General features: G+C 43.4%; 1 protein-coding gene across 3 annotated transcripts in view; it reads left to right on the top strand.

Annotated features, from left to right (window-relative positions):
* Positions 1 to 8,270: 8,270 nt before the first annotated feature.
* The window catches only part of SREK1 (splicing regulatory glutamic acid and lysine rich protein 1), a 48,363-nt gene continuing 36,062 nt past the window's right edge, over positions 8,271 to 20,571 (top strand). The window contains exons 1-3 of one of the 3 annotated variants that reach the window (XM_059694470.1): positions 8,470 to 8,554; positions 18,612 to 18,639; positions 18,717 to 18,745. Coding sequence is in view for 2 of the 3 variants with exons in the window: in XM_059694468.1 (XP_059550451.1) it covers positions 8,394 to 8,554; positions 18,612 to 18,745 (295 nt within the window). In the remaining variant the exon portion in view is untranslated. Of the gene's footprint in view, positions 8,555 to 18,611; positions 18,746 to 20,571 lie in introns of all 3 variants that reach the window. The other 2 variants (XM_059694468.1, XM_059694467.1) reach the window with 2 other exon arrangements.

The raw sequence follows: 20,571 nt of genomic DNA, 5'->3' as shown, positions 1-20,571 counted from the left end.
AACATTGTGCTTTTCTCATTGGAGAGGAATGCTGAAATATCAAGGATGACGTGTCAGAGTATCAAATGGTTCAGCAAAAAAAAAAAAGAAGTCTGAAGATAAAGCACATGTAATAAAACTATGACAATGGGGAATCTAGGTCAAGAATAAATAGGTGTTGCTTCTCCCCTACCCCCAAGTAAACAAAAATAAAATTATCTCAGAGGTCCAGGGTGGAGCAGTCTGACATTTGCCAGAGTGGCAGTTCTAGGACAGGCCCAGGCTTGGGAAATTCTGCTGGGAGATTCATAAAGGATGTAACACTATGGCTTTTGCTTCTCTAAACTGGTTCATGTAGCTTTTTCTGCGGGGGGGGGGGGGGGAGAGGGGTCTAAATAGTCACATTATATCTATCAATTGACACATTTTATCCCTGATTTTGTCATCTTTGCAGAATTTGACACTTTTCGTCATTCTCTTCTGACCACTTCACTTCTTCTTTAAACTTTGCCTCCCAGAATAATCAATGGAAAACTCACAGGAGAGAACCCTGATATCCAAGGACCAAAGGTGGAGACCGCACAGAGACTGGTAGGAGGGGTGGAGTCATGAAAGGGCTGCCCAGGCACCCACAGATGGTAACCGCAGTCCCGAAGAGATGTCTCAGCTGTGGGGGGTGGGATGCCATGAAGAACTCTGGGATCTAATCCTGAAGCTGGGCTCCCGGGCAGAGAGCACCAAACTGAGGAGGGTACCCACATAACATCTAGCTGTGAAAAGCAGTGGGGTGCTGTCTGCCAGGGAGTGGCAGCTGAAAGTTCGGGCACCCTCTGAAAGGGCCAACACACAAAATTTCCCGTGGAGCCACCCACTTTGTGCTCTCGCAGAAGGAGGGTGAAGTGGACTGGAGCTGTGAGAGCAGAACTCAGGACCGGAGACTCAGGGGACAGAGCTCAGAAGGCAGACACCCCAAGTTTCCTGGGCTGAGTCATTCCCTAACACAGCAAGGCTATTATTAAAAATAAACGGTCAAATAAAGAGCTTCCCAGATGAAAAAAAAGGCTAAAGGAGTTCATCACCACCAAGCCAGCATTACAAGAAATGCTAAAGGGATTTCTGTAGGGATTGCTGAGAAGAAACAGAGAAACCTAGCCATATGGAATTAAAATGGCTATAAATAAGTACCTCTTAATAATAACCCTAAATGTAAATGGATTAAATGCTCCAATCAAAGGGCATAGGGTAGCTGAATGGATATAAAAACATGACCCAACTATATGGTGCCTACAAGAGACCCATCTCAAAACAAAAGACACACAGGATGAAAGGGAAGGGATGGAAAAAAGTTTTCCATGCAAATGGAAAAGAAAAAAAAAGCTGGAGTAGCAATGCTCATATCCAACAAAATACACTTTAAAAGCATCATGCTAAGTGAAATAAGCCAGTTGGAGAAAGATAAATAGCATATGCTCTCACTGATTTGTGGAATATAATGAACAATATAAACTGATGAACAAAAATAGAGCCAGTGGGAAAAAATATTCTAAAATATAATGGAAGTAATCCTGTTATTTGCAGATTTTTAATATTTCCTGCAACTTTTGTGATATCATTCTATGTTAGTACAGTTTTGGTAATATTATTATACTTACAATCCTTTTATTCATGAAATATTAATGTTTATTGCATGTAACATTATTATATGTAAGATAATTTTTCTTGAATAATTGGTGTTTATTGCATGTAACATTGTTATATTTAAGATCATTTTTCTTGAAATATTAAGGTTTATTGCATGTAACATATTTAAAATTGTTTTTCTTGAAATAAAAAAACTTGAAAAAATCCTATCTAATAAAGAAGGAATATGCTAATTGACCTTCACACCATTGCAAAGATGGCGGTGCCCACAGCCAATAAGGAGGGTATATGCTAATTGACTGCCATGCCCTCAAAGATGGCAGCGCCAACAGCCACAAGATGGAGGTGCCCAGTCCCCTCAGCCCCATCAGGGTGGCAGGCGGGCAGCAAGCCAGGCCTGCCCCCAGGCGGGCCTGGTAGCTCTGTGTTCCTACCTCTGGAGTCCCCCAGTCCCCTCAGCCCTCCAGCCGCCCAGGGCTGCCTGAGGCGCAGGTAACCAGGGCCACCCAAGGTGCAGGTAACCAGGGCCGCCTGAGGCTCAGGTAACCAGGGCCGGCCGAGGCTTGCGCTGCGGCAGTGGCAGCAGCAGAGGTGTGATGGGGTGTCGCCTTCCCCTGATCTCCGGGTTGCCTCCTGCCCCTGAGGGCTCCCGGAGTGTGAGAGGAGGCTGGCTGGGCTGAGGGATTTTCATACATTGGGCCTCTAGTAAATAAATAAAAATGCAAAAAAAACCAAAAAAAAACCCCAAAAACTTTTCCTCCCCTTACTTTTGTGACTGTCCTCCCTCCTTGTTTGGTTTTACTTGTATTTGACGATTTGTTTCTTTAATATTACCCACTGCACTTCTGCTTATGTGTGCCTGAAATAGCTGTGTCTACCCTCAAGCTTAAATCACTGTATCTTAGTGCTAGACACTTTCCTGACATTTCTTTCCCAGAATGTGTCCATAATGGATCTCAGTAGTTTCTGCTCCTTCCTCACAAAGCTGCTCTTCTTATTTTTAGGCCTAAATTATAGCACTATTATGCAGTCCTCCAGGGCCAGAAACATAAATTCCTTCTTCTGCTTTAGCATCAATAGTAGATTACTAAATTTACTAAGTACTGCTTTTAGAACCAGTGGTTCTCAAAGTGGGGTTCTCAGATCACCACCAGTAGCAGCAATATGTGGGAACTTGTTAGAAATTAAAATTCTCAGTCCCGCTCCAGACCTAATACGAAACTCTGGGGATGGAGACAGCAATCTGTGTTAACATGCCAATGAGGTGATTTTGATTCACCGTAAAGTCTGAGGGCCAGTATTCTAAAATAGAAGTTTTTAATCCTAGGAATCCATTTAGGAGGAACAAAAAGCATTTGTAAGTGTGTCTAAAACTGAATGTGTATCTGTATATACTTCTCTGAATGAATAGCTTCTACTCCTTCTATTTTCAAACTAGAGGCCCGGTGCATAAAATTTGTGTGCGGGGGGTGGGGGGCGGGAGGAGGTGTCCCTCAGCCCAGCCTGCACCCTCTCCAATCTGGGACCCCTCGAGGGATGTCCGGCTGCCCGTTTAGGCCCAATCATAGTGGATGGGATCGGGCCTAAACAGGCAGCTGGACTTCCCTCTCACAATCCAGGACTGCTGGCTCCCAACCGCTTGCCTGCCTGCCTGATTGCCCCTAACCACTCAGCTGCCAGCCTGATCAATGCCTAACTGCTCCCCTGCTGGTCTGGTCGCCTCTAACTGCCCTCCCCTGCCAGCCTGGGCGCCCCTAACTGCCCTCCCCTGCAGGCCTGGTCCCCCCCAACTGCCTTCCCTTTCAGGCCTGGTCCCTCCCAACTGTCCTCTCCTGCTGGTTTGATTGCCCACAACTGCCCTCCCCTGCCAGCCATCTTGTGCCCACATGGGGTGGCCATCTTGTGTGTTGGAGTGATGGTCAATTTGCATATTATTATTTTATTAGATAGGATGATCAAGTAATCCATATTTAGGACTGTCCCTTGCTTTCCATTACCATGATCCAGTCCCTTCACTTCTGATTTGCACCCTTTTCAATGTATTTCCATGCTGCAGAGACAGTAATTCTAACACATGATTTTGATCATGGTTACTCTGCTGCTCCAGGGACTTCAATAGCTCCCAACAGATTATGATTAAGTGATCTATTAGTATGACAAACACCACCTTTTACCAAGGCTTATTATTTTTATCCATTTCTAGTCATTCTCAGCCTTTGGTCTAGCAATAGTAAATCTGAATATTCTGGAACTCATTTAGGCTCTCAGACCTCTCTCTCTTTGTATATTCTGCATGCTTATTCTGGAAGGCCCCTCACTACTCCTCCCTCCTTGCCTGGCTAATTCCTATTTATTCCAGATTCAGTGCAACATCTCTCCTGGGAAGTTTTCCAGTAAGACTAAGTTTAAGTGGCCCTCTTAGGTGCTCCCGTGACCTGTGCTTATCCCCCTGGTAGTAGTTCTCAAACATCTTTATACTCTTGAAAAATATTGAAGACCCTAAGAGATTTATGGGTTCCAGAGATCTTCCCAATATTCACATACTTATACTAATAAAAGGGTAATATGCTAATTAGACCGGGTCAACTGGTCATCTTCTGGATATCTGCCTTCCTTCCGGACAAAGCTATGGTGGCGGGGGCCGAGGCAGAGATGGTTATGGGCAATCAGGCCAGCAGGGGAGCAAGCAGTTAAGGATGCAATCAGGCCAGCGCAGGAGAGCAAGCAGGTAGGGTCGATCAGGCCAGCAGGGGAGGGCAGTTAGGGGCAATCAGGTCGGCAGGGGAGGAGAGGGCAGTTGGGGGTGATCAGGCAGGCAGGCAGAGGTGGTTAGGGGAGATCAAGCAGGCAGGCGAGCAGTTAGAAGCCAACAATCCTGGATTGTGAGAGGGATGTCTGACTGCATCCTGCGGGATAGGGTCTAAACTGGCAGTTGGACATCCCCTGAGGGGCCCCAGACTGGAGAGGATGCAGGCTGGGCTTAGGGACACCCCCTTCATCACCATGCATGAATTTTGTACACCAGGCCTCAAGTCTATAATAATAAAAGGATAATATGCTAATTAGACTAGACGTCTTCCGGACATCCTTCCTGGCAAAGCTGGGACCAGAAGGAAGCCAGCAAGTCCTGGTGCCTGCCGGCAGCCAGAGGAGGGAAGCCCGGGTCCCAGGTGCCAGAGGGAAGCCCGGTGCTGGCAGCTGGGGGAAGGAAGGTCTATTCTTGCATGAATTTTCATGCATCGGGCCTCTAGTCTACACTAATATAAGAGAAAAATGGTAATTGGCGTACGGCGATACCCTTTTCATTGGCTAATCAGGGCTATATGCAAATTAACTGCCAACTAAGATTGGCAGTTAACTGCCAACAAGATGGTGGTTAATTTGCATATGTAGGCACAATGCAGGGAGGCGAAAGGGAAAGCAGGAAGAAGCCCCCTGCCACTGACAGTGATCGGAAACCCAGGGGGGAGCTAAGAGCTGGGGGGCAGGGCAAAGGCGGCCCTGGGGCTGCCTTTGCCCTGCCCCCCAGCCATGATCGGAGAATCAGGTGCCCTGGCCAGTGATAGCAGGAAGTAGGGGTGGAACCAGCGATGGGACCTGGGCACGGTCGAAGCTGGCAGTCCCAGGAGCTAGGGGTCCCTTGCCTGGGCCTAAAGCAAAGCCCACGATCACGGGGCCGCTGCAGCTGCGGGTCCCCGCTGCCCGGGCCGGACGCCTCAGCCAGAGGCATCCTGCAGGGGCAGGGGCGGAGCCCGCGTGATTGCAGCACCCCCCGCTGCCACTACAGGTCCCCGCTGCCCGGGCCGGACGCCTAGGCCAGAGGCATCAGGCCTGGGCTGGGGGCAGAACCAGTGATGGGGGGAAATGAGGGTCCCCTGCCCAGGCCTGACGCCTCTGTCAGAGGCGTCAGGCCTGGGCAAGGGGCCGATCCTGCGATTGGAGGGTGATGGGGGTCAACACCTGAGGGCTCCCAGTATGTGAGAGGGGGCAGGCTGGGCTGAGGGACACTCCCCCCCGCCCCACACCCAGTGCACGAATTTCGTGCACCGGGCCCCTAGTATTATTATAAAACTAGAGGCCTGGAGCATGAATTCATGCACCAGTGAAGTCCTTCGGCCTGGCCTGTGGGATCGAGCCTAAACCAGCTCTCTGATATCCCCCCAGGGGTCCCGGATTGCAAGAGGGTGCAGGCCAGGCCAAGGGACCCCACTTGTGCAGGATTGGGGCCGGGGAGGGATGTGGGAGGTTGGCCAGCTGGGGAGGGACCATGGGAGAGCTCCAGGGCGTGTCTGGGCTGTCTCGTTCAGTCCTGATCGGCCGGACCCCAGCAGTAAGCTAACCTGCCAGTTGGAGTGTCTGCCTCCTGGTGGTCAGTGCACATCACAGCAAGCAGTTGAGTGACCTTAGCATATCATTAGCATATTATGCTTTGACTAGAGGCCCGGTGCACAAAAATTTGTGCACTGGGGGGGAAAGGGGGGTCCCTCAGCCTGGCCTGTGCCCTCTCGCAGTCTGGGACCCCTCGGGAGATAACGACCTGCTGGCTTAGGCCTGCTCCCGGGTGGCAGAGGGCAGGCCCAATCCCTAGGTGCAACCCCTGGTCAGGCTCAGAGCAGGGCCGATTGGGGAGTTGGGGCACCGCCCCCTGTCACGCACAGAGCAGGGTCGATCAGGGCGGTGGGGACTTCCCCCTTGTCACACACAGAGCAGGGCCCATCAGGGGGGTTGGGGCGCTCCCCCCTGTCACGCACAGAGCAGGGCCCATCAGGAGGTTGGGGAGCTCCCCCCTGTCACTCACAGAGTAGGACCGATAGGGGAGTTGGGGCACCGCCCCCTGTCACACACAGAGCAGGGCGGATCAGGGGGTTGGGGCACCACACCCTGTCACACTCAGGGCAGGACTGATGGGGAGGTTATGGCTCTACCCCATCACACACAAACAGGGCCTGTGGGGGCGGGGGTAGGGGCGCCGCCCTCTATCACCCACAGAGCAGGGCGGATCAGGGGGTTGGGGCGCCGCCACTCTCACATTCAGGGCAGAGCCGATGGGGAGGTTATGGCTCTACCCCGTCACACACAGAGCAGGGTCCGTGGGGGGAGTTGGGGTGCTGCACCCTGTCACACACAGAGCCGCAGGGCGATCAGGGGGTCTGGGCGCTGCCCCCTGTCACGCTGATCCCGGTGCCGGGAGGTCTTGCGGCTCCGCTGATCCCGGTGCTGGGAGGCATATTACCCTTTTACTATATAGGAAAGAGGCCTGGTGCATGGGTGGGGGCTGGCTGGTTTGCCCTGAAGGGTGTCCTGGATCAGGGTGGGGGTCCCCACTGGGGTGCCTGGCCAGCCTGGGTGAAGGGATGATGGCTGTTTGCAGCTGGTCACACACCCTTCAGGGTGGGGGTCCCCACTGGGGTGCCTGGCCAGTCTGGGTTAGGGGCTGAGGGCTGTTTTCAGGCTGGCGGGTGACTGAAGCTCCCAACCGCTCCTTTTTTCTTTTTTTTTTTTAAATTCTGGGCCAGCTTTAGCTCTGGCTCCAGCTCTGAGGCCTCTGCTGCTGAAAGTAGGTATCTGGTTTGTTTCGGTTCTATAATCGAGACACTGTATCAACTCCAGCTCTGAGATCCTGGCTAGCTGAAAGCAGGTTTATGGGGTTTTGTTTAGCTTCTATATTTGTTACATAGTTGCTTAGAGTTGCAGCTCAGAGGCCTGCAGCGGCAGGTGGGGAACGTTGGAGTCCTCTGTCACTGAAGCAAGCAAGCCTCATGTTCGCTTCCAGCTGCCTGGCTGCCGGCCGCCATCTTGGCTGGCAGTTAATTTGCATATCGCCCTGATTAGCCAATGGGAAGGGTAGCGGTCATATGCCAATTAGCATGTTTCTCTTTTATTAGATAGTATTGGTTGAATGGACAGCTGGACAAACGGACACTTAGCATTTTAGGCTTTTATTATAAAGAATGGTTTGACCTTGTGGACCCACTATAAGTTGCCTCTAGGACCCTCAGAGCTCTGGGGATAGCATTTTCACATACTACTATTTCACATACTACTGTCACTTTCTCTCATTAGGTTGCAAGTTTTCTGTGGACCATCTGTAACTGTTTTCTTTGTGCCCCTAAGTGGTGCATAAAACAATAAATATTAATACCTGCGGAATGAGCGCATAAATGACATTATAAACAATGACCGCACAGCCTTGATCTTACTACCTCTGTCCTTAATTTACACGTTTTGTAAAACTTTTCACATTTTTTCCTTTACAATTATGAGGCCGGCCAATTTTTTTAAATAGTTGGGGTGAGGGAGCCACCTGTATATTAAAATGTCGCGTTTATGGTTTGGTCAAGTGTTTATGTGCGATGTCAGCGTCATTCCTCTCCAGCGACAGCAGGCCGGGCTTTCCGTTCCCTAGTCCTATCTAAAGGCCGGAAAGAGCTGAGTTTCCTACGTTTATAGGAGCACAAGTGCTTGGCCCAGTGGCATCCGGGTAAACAAAGGCGACTAACCCCTTGGGGGAGAAGAGGAGCAAGGGCCACTGCCTCGCAGACAGTGAGCCAGGCCGTCGCCTCGCGAGATCTGCCGCGTTGCCCGAGCGACGCTTCCGGCGGCGCGCGCAGCCCCGGGAGCAGGCGAGTTGGGAAATGAGCGGCTAGACCTGCCCGCCGCCGGGAACTCGCCGGCGGGAGCGCGCTCGCGGCCGCGCGTGCTCCGCTTTCCCGGCTCCGTCGCTGACGCGTCGCAGACGTTGGGGAACTGAAGGGAGCAGCCGTGGGAGCGGGATGAACAGCGGCGGCGGCTTCGGTCTGGGCTTAGGCTTCGGCCTCAGCCCTACGACAGTGATTCAGGTGACGAACCTGTCGTCGGCGGTGACCAGCGAGCAGATGCGGACGCTTTTTTCCTTCCTAGGAGAAATCGAGGAGCTGCGGCTCTACCCCCCCGAGTAAGTGCTCGAGCTCGGCGGGGGGAGGGGCGCGGGCGCCATGGGGACCTGGGGACTGGCGCGGGGGAGCGCGGCCGGGGGCGCGCGGTGCCCGTCACGTGACCGCCCGGCCTTACCTGGGTGCCCACGTTTGATTAGGGCGGCGCGGGGCACCGCGATCCCACCTTTTTTGTGAGCCGGGCTTTGGGGGCTTAACCTCTGCACCGAGCTCTTAGAAAGGCTGCCTTTTTTCCGTGCCTCCAGGACTATTGCTCGCCGCCGAATCCTGCAATTCGGGGTCTCCCCCTCCCCTTTTTTCCAGAACTTAAGATGGCCGCAGGTGGGCCCCGAACTGCCCTCCCGGCGGACGCCTGGTGCGCGATGCGAAAATCGCGGGGATGCGCCTGCGAACTGTCTGGTTCTTAGGGCCCGGTGCCAGGCCGCTGTTGCCGCCGGGAAGCCTGGGATTGCAGGGAATTGGGCTGTTTGTTCTCGGGGCGGTGCTCGCGAATTCAGCATCTTCTCGGTCCGCTCGGCCGAGCCCCTCCGGGTGGTTAAACATCACGTCCCGTCACCCGCTCGGCCGCAGATGAGTGTTTCCTCCTGGAAGGTCACGCTGTCCCGACGCCTCCAGAAGAAGTATTAGTTGGTGCGGGATTCTCTCTGCTGCTTGTTCTTCCAAGTCCAGATAGGCCAGGTCGCGGACACTCCTGAGTAGTTAGTGTGTTTTGAAGTAAGATTTCCCTTTTACAGTAATACTCTCTACTCAGAATTTGTCAGGGGTTTGTGGGTGGTTCAAATTCTTATACGCATAACGTGTTTTGTTTTTTTAAACGATAGAGCTTAGAATCTTAAAATCCTCAATATTTTGTTTATTCTGTCGAAATCCTGTGAAAGAAGGGAGAGGAGTTGTCGAGTATTTTTCTTTTGAAAAATATTTGTGCCTTTTTGATTTATTTCACTTAAGTCTTTCTTTAGGTTTTCTGTCTGTCTATCGCATTGCTACTTCCTAGGTATTGATAAAAGCTGGCCCCAAAAGCCCTCTGCTTGTTGTTGTGGGGTAATTCATGCGTACAGGAAAGTTGAGAGAACGCCCAGGTCTCCTTCACCTGCGTTCATCGCTTGCCTCGGTGGATTTCTTTCCGCCTGTCTCCCCTTCTCATCGCCCCCTCTCCTCTCCCACCTCCCGGTCCTTGGGAAAGTGCGTGCAGTAGTTGTAGACACTGTAGCCATTCATCCCTCAACATGTCAGTATGTATCTCTGAAGACAAGCACAGCCTCCTACAATGCCACACTGTTTACATGCCCAAGGAATTTAACATTGATAAAGGTAATACATGTTTATAGTAAAAGTCCCCCAGATATTCTAATGTTTTTTTTTTCTTTTTTTGACCTAGATTGTCAGACTCTACCCATTGCATTTGGTTATCTCCTTTAATCTAGAACAGCCCCCTGTCATCGTTTTAAGAGTCATGACATTGATACTATGTCTTGTAGTTTGTTTTTGTAGAATGACTCATAATCTGGATTTATATAGATTACTTCTGCATGAAAACATTCAGGTAATATTTTATCGAGCGTACTTCATAAGTGTACGTACACTCACATCTTTGACTAGCTGTGACATACATAGCTTTGAACATCTTATTTAACTTTCGAAAATGCTTTCTGCTATCCATTTAAGCATTGGAAACTTCTTAATAATTGAGAAGTGCTTGGAGGAGTGCTGTATCCTGCAAGAATTGGAATCATGCAGTAAAAATATTTTGTATTTAAATCTTCGTAAACTGACCTTGCTTGTAAGGTTGTGGTAATAAAGTTTCTTGTAGGTAGAACTACATCACAGGACAGTCTTCATTGGCAACATAGTACCACTTATGTGGTACCACTTATGTAGTTGAAATGTGGACTTGGGTGGCAACACGCTGCCAGTAATTATCTGACACTTGGTAATGAACTGTTTTTTGAAATCAAGTGTTAATTACTTGCCCTTTAAAAGTCAAAGAGAATTAAGAGCTCTTTATTTAAACATTGTACATTAATATGAAGTGAGTGTGTCACAAACTGTAATATGTTTAATGAAACTGTAACATAAATATAACACATATGGGCCAGGCAAAATCCTTAACCAGTTTTTCCATAAGTGCAATCCCTTATTCCTGTTTTTAAAAAATATTGATATACTTTTGTTCTGCTCTGTAATGAAGTTGTTATATAATATGGTCGATATATTACAGATGTGTTTGCAGGTTTGGGCTGAAATGGATAAAAATGCAATAGTAGTAGTTGTATGGAAGATATACATTTCAGTGTTAATGACAGTGTGAAATTTTTGCAGCAAGCTTTTTATAATATACTTTTTATAATATGAGGTATAATGTGCAATAGAAGAGTGCATGGATAAGTCTATTTATCCCAAGTGAACATTTCTGTGTAACCAGCACCCAGATCAGAATTGTCTACACCCTAGAATTGTGCTTCCCTTCAAAGGGTGATCCTGTCCCTGATTTCTAATACCATTTCTAACATCAACACTGTTGATTTTTTGCTTGCTGGTTTTCTTTTTCTCTCTGGTCTTCAAAAGTACTAATAAGGCAAAATCTGTCAACTACTTAAGTTTATTTAGTTAAAAAAATATAACTAATATAGTCACTTTATGAACATTAGAGAAAGAGAAATACCACCTCTCCCACCACCCTAACAAAACCTCTCTCCATTTCCATGTCTTTTCTTCAAGTCCTTTTTATATGTGTTTATTTTAATATGGTGTGATTAAAGGATTTATACAAATAAGCAAAGCATTTTTCAGTGCTTTACTTATAGCAGTGGTTCTCAACCTTCCTAATGCCACGACTCTTTAATACAGTTCCTCATGTTGTGGTGACCCCCGATTTCATTGTTGCAAATTGAACATAATTAAAGCATAGTGATTCATCACAAAAACAATATGTAATTATATATGTGTTTTCCGATGGTCTTAGGCGACCCCTGTGAAAGGGTCGTTCGACCCCCAAAGGGGTCACGACCCACAGGTTGAGAACCGCTGACTTATAGTAATATTTACAGACTAATCTATCCTTAGTGTTTGTGTCATTGAAATTATATCATTGGAGATGTATTGGCTGCCTGTTTTGCTTTGGGGTGTGTGTGTGTAAGTGGATTTTAGGGAGAAGCAAGCATTTGAAATGTGTACTTTTGATTGTCAATAATGATTGGAGGGCCTTCTGGCATTTATTGGGTAAGTGTCAGTCATTCATATTAGAAAGGCTTATACAAGGAAGAATTGTGCCATACAGAGTATCACTGGAGTCCTACTGAGAAACCCTATTATAATTCATGTGTCAGTATTTTCATACATAAAACTATGTACTTTGTCCATGCTTTGGTGATAGATCCTCAAAGGGTATGTAGTAATATAATAAAATATTAGATATATTATTACCAACTTGTCTTTTAAAAAATTGTGCAGTGTCATCACCATGTTTAGTGAAAGACAAAATAACCAGTTAGGGCTCAGGAAATTTAAATTATGCTCAAAAAGTTGGTTTGTGATTTCTGCATAAATCCTCAGAAATTCTGACTTAAAAACAACAACAATTGTAGAAAGTCTTATATTTTAAAAAACAAAATTCAGCAAATGAGGTCAAAGTATAATTTGCTATTTGGATACTGTTACTTTCTTTAGAGGCATACATTTAGACCAAATGAAAAATGTAACCCCCTTTCAAAAAGTAAAAATTTCATTATAAAATGATAATCCTATTAAATTAAAGAAAATCTATTTAATAGCTTAGAAAGCTTTACTTTTTTATTTTTTTATTTAATTTAGTAATGAACTGTTTTTTGAAAGCTTTACTTTTTTATTTAATTTTATTTTTTCCGTCACCATTAATTCTCTCTTCCACCTAGAGAGAAAACTTTAAATATAAGATTTGGAAACATCCTGATTTATAAGTAAATATAAATACACATTTGTTTACTGAGATACTAATTATCTGTACATAAGCTTGCTACTGTATCATAATTTAGCCTATCATATTCAAAATAAAAGTGTTACTACCTCTTCTGAAAAGCTCACATGTTTACATTTGTATAAATAACTATAAATTGGTCTTTACTCTCTGTTTTAAGGAAGGTAATTGGAGATAAAAGTGAAGAAAATGCTTAAAGCAGTGGTGTAGCCATGTCGACTATCCATGCTCCTGTGATAATGCTGTTCAGAATAGACCAGAATTTTTTCATTTGTTCCTGGACTTAATCTTGGTGGCAGTTTTAACATGTAGTTGCTTTACTGACCAGGCTCACATTTTCTAGTGACATGGGCTTTTGAAGTGATATGGGTTTCAAACAGAGTATATATTTTAGTTTTCAACAGTGATTATTTAGGTTTTCATTCTTTCCCCAAAAGATCTGTCAATTTGGAAAATGTTTCAGTGGTGGTTTGTCAGATTGTAAATTTCAGTCCTAAAAGAGAGTATACTGGTACTTGTTGCAGTTGCTAGGACTTTAGTAGCTGATTGTAATCAGGTTTTTTTGTTGTTGTTGTTGCAAAAGACAGAAACAGTGCTATGCAACCTACCTCAAGAAAGAGACATTGAAAAAAATGGAGGTTTCATTAAATTGAATAAAGACTAGAGTACAGCCAGGCCTCATGAGACCTGGGGCTGGGAATCAAAAAGGTTTCAGCATAAGGTTTAAAGCCTCCTCTTAGAGTCTGTGAGCTCAGTTTGTTTCTGTGTATTTGCTCAGTTTCTTTACAGACCTATTCTCTAGTCATCTGGCATCTGATTCAAGCCCTGACTCAAAGTGACTTTCCAGGCAAAAGAAAGGGAATCTGATTGTTGCCAGTTAATTGGTCAAGCCACCCAAATTATAGGTTGCTGGCTAGCCAGTGAAATGTGGCTAATCAGTTGTGGCTTAAAATTTACATCTGTTGAGGGTTTCACATCGGAAAGGCCTGTGCTGAAAGTATGTAGAATGTTTTTTGGTAGCACATATAAGATGGGTATCTAGCCCTGGCCGGTTTGGCTCACTGGATAGAGCATCGGCCTGGGGACTCAAGGGTCCCAGGTTTGATTCCGGTCAAGGGCATGTACCTTGGTTGTGGGCACAACCCCAGTGGGGAGTGTGCAGGAGGCAGCTGATCGAAGCTTCTCTCTCATCGATGTTTCTAACTCTATTCTTCTCCCTTCCTCTCTGTAAAAAATCAATAAAATATATTAAAAAAAAAAAAGATGGGTATCTAATCACTTCGATATCTTAAAAAGGCTTTCCAGGAAACTTGAGCCTTGAAGAAAAGTGGAATTACCATTCAAAAAGGGAGTTACAGAGACATCATAAACAAATGGAACAATATGTACAAAGATGGCCCAGATGTTCTGGATGTGTGCTGGGAACCACAAGTAATTTTATGCCTGGATTTCTGGGCGCATTTAGATGATAAACAAGAACAGAGGGTGTCTTTGAAGAAATTTAAGCAGTGGAGTGACACGATGAAATTTAGGGTTTAGAATGATCACTGGAAGCTTTTGTGAAAGACCATTAATTAGGAGTTAAGATGTAGGCAGTATGATTGGTTAGGAGTCATTGTAGTAATACAGATGAGAAATGATGAAGCCTGAATTAATGCGACACAGGATTTAATGAACAATTGTATGAAGAAGAGGGAAAGGTCAAGGAGGGAAACAATCCCCAAATCTCAGGAGTTTGATTAAAAAAAGATTATACTACCCTGGCCAGTTTGGCTCAGTGGATAGAGCGTCAGCCTGCGAACTGAAGGGTCCCGGGTTCGATTCCAGCCAAGGGCACATGCCTGGGCTGCAGGCTCGATCCCCAGTGGGGGGTGTGCAGGTGACAGCTAATCAGTGATTCTCTGTCATCATTGATGTTTCTATCTATCCCTCTCCCTTCCTCTCTGAAATCAATAAAAAAAAGTTAAAAAAAAGATTATTTCTTACACTAAACTGGTAAGTGGGGAACTCATTGTGGTCACTCCTTCTGGGATGAAGCTGATGTATCAGCCACTCATCTCTCCTTTTTTTTTTTTTTTTTAATATAGTTTATTGATTTTTTACAGAGAGGAAGGAAGAGGTATAGAGAGCTCGAAACATCGATGAGAGAGAAACATTGATAAGCTGCCTCCTGCATACTCCCTACTGGGGATGTGCCTGCAATCAAGGTACATGCCCTTGACTGGAATCGAACCTGGGACCTTTCAGTCCACAGGCTGACGCTATATCCACTGAGCCAAACCGGTTAGGGCAGCCACTCATCTCTTGAATGTTGTTGATCACTGTGGCAGAAGAAAAGAGCTGAGCAATGGCCCTTAAACTACTGAATAGTGACATGGCAGTTATGCTTGAATTTAACTGGCCAAAGCAATTTGCATGGCTACATTTAACTTCAAGGAACAGAGAAATAGAATGTTACCATGTAGCCAGAAACAGATTTGGAAATATTTGGTGAATAGTGCTAATGGTGTTCACATTAGTGACTCCCAGATTTCTGATTTGGGTAATGTATCTTTAACTGAGTTGTGAAGTACAGGACAATGGGCAGGACTGGTGAGGAAGGAGAAGGATGAGTTTTAAGACTGAATAAGGGTAGGCCCAGTGACTATCTAGGTGTAGTATTTCAGCAGGCTCTTGGATCTGGGAGTCTAGGGCTAAGAGAGACCTAAGTTGGAGACTTGGTAATGTAAAGGAATTAATTGTGGATGTGTGTATTTAACCTCAGTGACAAATACATGAAGTGATTGGCTTAGCTGTTGAGTTGGGGGCTGGAGGAGGGCGAATTGGGAGTGGGCTGGCCTGAAACCTGAATTGGATGGCGTTAGGCAGGAGTGAGTTAAGTTAGGTGGGGTGAGAAAGAGGTAGCTCTATTTTTATTTTTGCAACTTCAATTAGCCTAGTTATGTTAATAATATGAATAGTTTCAAGTTCCAAGTACAAATATGTTTTATCACATTTTATATTATTTTAAAAAATATTTTTATTGATTTGAGAAGAAGAGAGAGGGAAAGAGATGGAAACATCAGTGATGAGAGAGAATCATTGATTGGCTGCTTCCTGCACACTCCACACTGGGGATTGAGCCCGAAACCCAGGCATGTGCCATGACCGGGAATTGCACTGTGATCTCTTGGTTCATAGATCCACGCTCAACCTCTGAGCCACACCAGCTGGGCTATCACAGTTTTTGATCAACAGCATAAATATGTATATTTAACCAGTATCAAGGGATTTGTTGCTATATCTGAAAGACTTTTTAAATTTAAAAAATGATGAATATTTACTAATAGTATGTTAAGATTGTTTTAAAATTATTGATTAACTGAATGGTAAAGGTTGCTTGAAATTTGGAATTAGATGATTAGACTTTTAAGTTCTGTCTTGCCATTTACTAGATTTAGGATTATGTTAAATGTCCTTGACCTGTTTTATAACTAAATTACTGTTATTGCACAAGGGATATCTGATATTTTCAAATAATCTCTTCTTTTTGAGTCTGAAAAACCTTCATGTTTTAAAGTATTGTACATTTATGTTATATACTAGGTATACCAGGTGTACCAGGTAATAATGCGGATTTCGTAATCAAAGAAAACACGGTAATTTCAAGAGAAACATCAAAAATGCTTTATTCAAAGTAATGTCTATCACTAGCTACACATTTCCCCCATCTTTCAGGTAATTTGTGGATTCCATCCCAATAGAACTTTTTTTGTTTTGAGGCAAACCATTCAGAGACCCAATTTTCCACTTCTTCATACGTTTTGAAGTGCTGCTCAGAAAGTGCGTGTGCCATCGATTGGAACAAGTGGTAATCTGAAGGAGCAAGGTCTGGTGAATACGGCGGGTGGGTTAATACTTCCCAGGCAAGATCTTTTAACGTGTCTTTAACTGGTTTTGAAGTGTGTGATGGTGCGTTATCAAAGCAAAATTACTTTGCCTTGTCTACTGGCACATTCTGGTCATTTTATGATCAAAGTGTGGTTCAAATTGATTATTTGTTGTCAGTAGCGATCAGTATTAATGGTTTCACCTGGTTTTAGAAGCTCATAATACACCACACCTTCCTGATCCCACCGAACGCAGAGCATTGTCTTCTTTCCGAAGCAATTTGGCCTTGCAGGCGATGTAGATGGTTGACCTGGATCAACCCATGAGTTTGTGCATTTGGGATTCTCAAAATAAATCCACTTTTCACCACCAGCCACAATTGGATGCAAAAAAGACTTTCTTTCGTGCCCTTGAAGCAACATTTTCTGATGACTTTGTGGTGGTTTTCCATTTGTCTTTTGTTCAGTTGATGTGGCACCCATTTTCCTTCCATTAAAGTCTTTCCCACTGCTTGTAAATGATCGGAAATTGTTTGCTGATCAACGTTTAATCTTTCTGCAAGTTGTTTTTGAGTTTGACAGGCATCTTCATCCAAAATGCTTGTAATTGTTGGTCTTCAAACTTTTTTGGTTGACCTGGACGTTCTTTGTCTTTCACATTGAAATCATCATTTTTAAAGCGTTTAGACCAGTGTTCACAAGTATCTTGAGATGGAGCATGATCACCATAAGCTTCTCAAAGTATATGATAACTTTCAGCATTACTTTTCTTCAAAATAATGAATTAAAATTTCCCACAAATACTCTTTTTTTGGCACAAAATTCGACATTTTTAAGTGTAAAAATACCTATGATGTTAACACCCTCAGCAAATTTACCTTATGAAGTTTTGAAGCTTGCTGTCAATGCAACAAAATAGCATACATATCAAATCACATGTATATCAACATATGTGTAACTCCATCTATTGAAAAAAATCTGCATTATTAACCGGTACACCTGGTATATATTTTGTTGGGGTAATTTTTTTCCTTGTTAAAGATAATAATTAAACACTTTAATTAAACATAATTATGGGCAGGTTGATAAAATGATCATCCATGAGTATAGTGTATTTTGCAAACTAACAAGAGTCATAATATTAAAAAAATGCTTTAATCTGTGCCGTTTCCTTTTTACTATAAGCTTGCCTAGATTGAACTAAATCTAGTAGGACTTGTAAGAGCCTTTGCTCTTTTGCATATAGTAATATGTAACATTTTGTTTGTGACATCTTTTGTCTGGAAAATCACAATGCCTAGCCTGAAGTAGTCTACTGTATACAAAAGACTTTAATTCCATGTTATCTCATTGTTTCTAAGATTGTTAATGAAGTTTTTAGAAATTTAAATGTGCCAGGGAAGGCTTAGATGTAGTTACAAAATTTTAAGTTTTGCAGATTGGCGCTTTTATAAAGGTATTTTATAAAGGTATTTATGTGGTTCAACATCTTTGGATTAAGTAGTTGTTTTCACATTTTGCTCAGATTAATAATTTAATGTAAAGTTTTTTCAGACTTTTAAAAAAATTTATTGATTTTTTTACAGAGAGGAAGGGAGAGGGATAGAGAGTTAGAAACATTGATGAGAGAGAAACATCGATCAGCTGCTTCTTGCACACCCCCTACTGGGGATGTGCCCGCAACCAAGGTACATGCCCTTGACCGGCATCGAACCTGGGACCCTTCAGTCCACAGGCCGACGCTTTATCCACTGAGCCAATCCGGTTAGGGCAAGTTTTTAAATTTAAAGTTTTTTTTTTATTTTTTATTTTATTGATTTTAGAGAGGAAGGGAGAGAGAGAGAGAGATAGAAACATCAATGATGAGAGAGAATCATTGATTGGCTGCCTCCTGCTCGCCCCCTACCGGGGATCAAGCCTGCAACCCAGGCAGGTGCCCATGGCTGGAATCGAACCCGGCGACCCTTCAGTTTGCAGGCTGACGCTCTATTCATTGAGCCATACCAGCTAGGGCAAATTTAAAGTTTTTAGAAGTAAGGCTAATGGCCTGCTTAGTTATCACTAGTCTTTGCAGACAGATCATCACTAAAAGAGTAAGTTTTGCTATTTGATGTCTTAATGATCTTTAGCATTAAAACTTTGTAAGTCTTGATTCTGTAAAGTTCTCAGAAAATTTTTTAGTGAAAACGACAGAACCAGCCAAATGTTTGTCTAATTGTTTTTCTTTTTATCTTGCAGCAACGCACCTCTTGCTTTTTCTTCCAAAGTATGTTATGTTAAGTTTCGTGACCGATCAAGTGTTGGCGTGGCCCAGCATCTAACTAACACGGTTTTTATTGACAGAGCTCTGATAGTTGTTCCTTGTGCAGAAGGTTGGTACTTCACATGTTTTCTTCTATTTTAATCTCTGTTCTGTCTATTAATTACCTTTGACTTTCTTAGAAATTGGCAAGTAGATAGTGCTCTGGCATGTGTGTATGTATGTGAGAATGAAATTTGGAGAGGGAAAGCATTTTTACTAATAAAACATATTAAAATGGTTAATTTGTTACTTAATGTAAGTTTAAAAAATAGTTAAACATTAAACAATTTTATAAATTATTTGGCTTCTCTAGTTTACTTTGGCTTTCTATAGTTAATTTGCAAGCTGTAAAGAAAGCTTCCAGAAATAAAAAAAATATATAAAAAAGGTTGTTTGGGGAAATTATTTTAAATGTGTAAATGAGTAGCCTCTGTGTATACAATATTAGTGATATTACATCAATAAAAAAATGTGCACATTTTGCCAATTTGGGGTTAAGTGATATTTATGGTTATAAGAAAACATTTGTAATTGAAGCTTTAAAATATTCTCTTAAGGTTGCTATGCAACTGGAATTTACTTTTCTCTTCTGGCTTTTTTTGTGGCGGGGGAAGGACTAATTGAAGAAAAATCATGACAAGTAAATTTCCTTCATCAAAGAAATAGTTGTTGAAGATGGGAACAAGGCTGAAGCCTTATAGTTACTCGTTAAATTTTATGACTTAACCTGCTTTAAGAGCAAATTATTACTAATATTTTTTAGTAACTTCTATTTACAGAGCCACTCATATAATAAGCTGTGCCGAATTTGACAGTTCTGGTGTGTAATTAACTTTTATCTAGAGCACTGACTATGGCATGTATACATGGATTTTAGAATTGGGTTACTTAAATGTCTTTAAAACGTATTTTTACTGGTGGGTGGTGGTAATTTTGCAACATAATAATTTTACCTGAAACAATTTAATGTACTTTCATATGTAATATTTTAAAACCTCTTTTAAATACCAGACCAACATTAAAATAATGTATACTAAACAATTTGCCATACTTTTAAGGTTTTATGCTTACTTCAAAATGCTATTCTGAGATGTCAAAAACATTAGTCAGATACTGCAAGTATCATTCTTTTATTTTTGAAGTCCCAGAATAAAACATTCTGGATTTTTTCAGATAAATTTGAAAGTATTTTTCCTATGCCTTGGGGTTAGAGTGGGGTGGAGAGAATAAAAATGGATTAAAGTTATTTAATTATTTGCTAACTCTGTCCTTATCTACTGTAAGGAGATAGTGAGCCTAAAATTGGAGAGCCAGGTGAGGAAAGAGCTGGTAATGGTTTAGTTCTGCAAAACAAGTTCATACCAATTTCACAGGAAAGAAGGTTTATTAAACGGGAATGTTAATTATATCATAAAAACGAGTCATTAGCAGCACCAGGTATTGTATCATGTTGGCTCATTACTGAATTAGAAAGAATTTTACCAGTTGCTGCTTTGTTGGAACCTTACTGTAGTCCCATAAAACCTTTTTTTTTTTTTAATAATATTATATTTTATTGATTTTTTACAGAGAGGAAGGGAGAGGGATAGAGAGAAACATTGATGAGAGAGAAACATCGATCAGCTGCCTCCTGCACACCCCCTACTGGGGATGTGCCTGCAACCTAGGTACATGCCCTTGACCGGAATTGAACCCAGGACCCTTCAGTCCGCAGGCCGACGCTCTATCCAGTGAGCCAAACTGGTTAGGGCCCATAAAACCTTTTAATATAGTATTTGAGAAACCCTGGCTCTAATTTGTCATAAATGTTCAAAGTTATGGGCAGGTATAGGTTTCTTATTTTGTTTGTTTTATTTGATAGAGATGAATAAATGCATTTTTAATATCATTTTGAGG

This window comes from Myotis daubentonii, chromosome 4 (genome assembly GCF_963259705.1).
Source record: "Myotis daubentonii chromosome 4, mMyoDau2.1, whole genome shotgun sequence".
NCBI classification, from domain to species: Eukaryota; Metazoa; Chordata; class Mammalia; order Chiroptera; family Vespertilionidae; genus Myotis; species Myotis daubentonii.
Note: the sequence above shows the minus strand (reverse complement) of the source record. Positions and strands in the feature narration are given on the sequence as shown.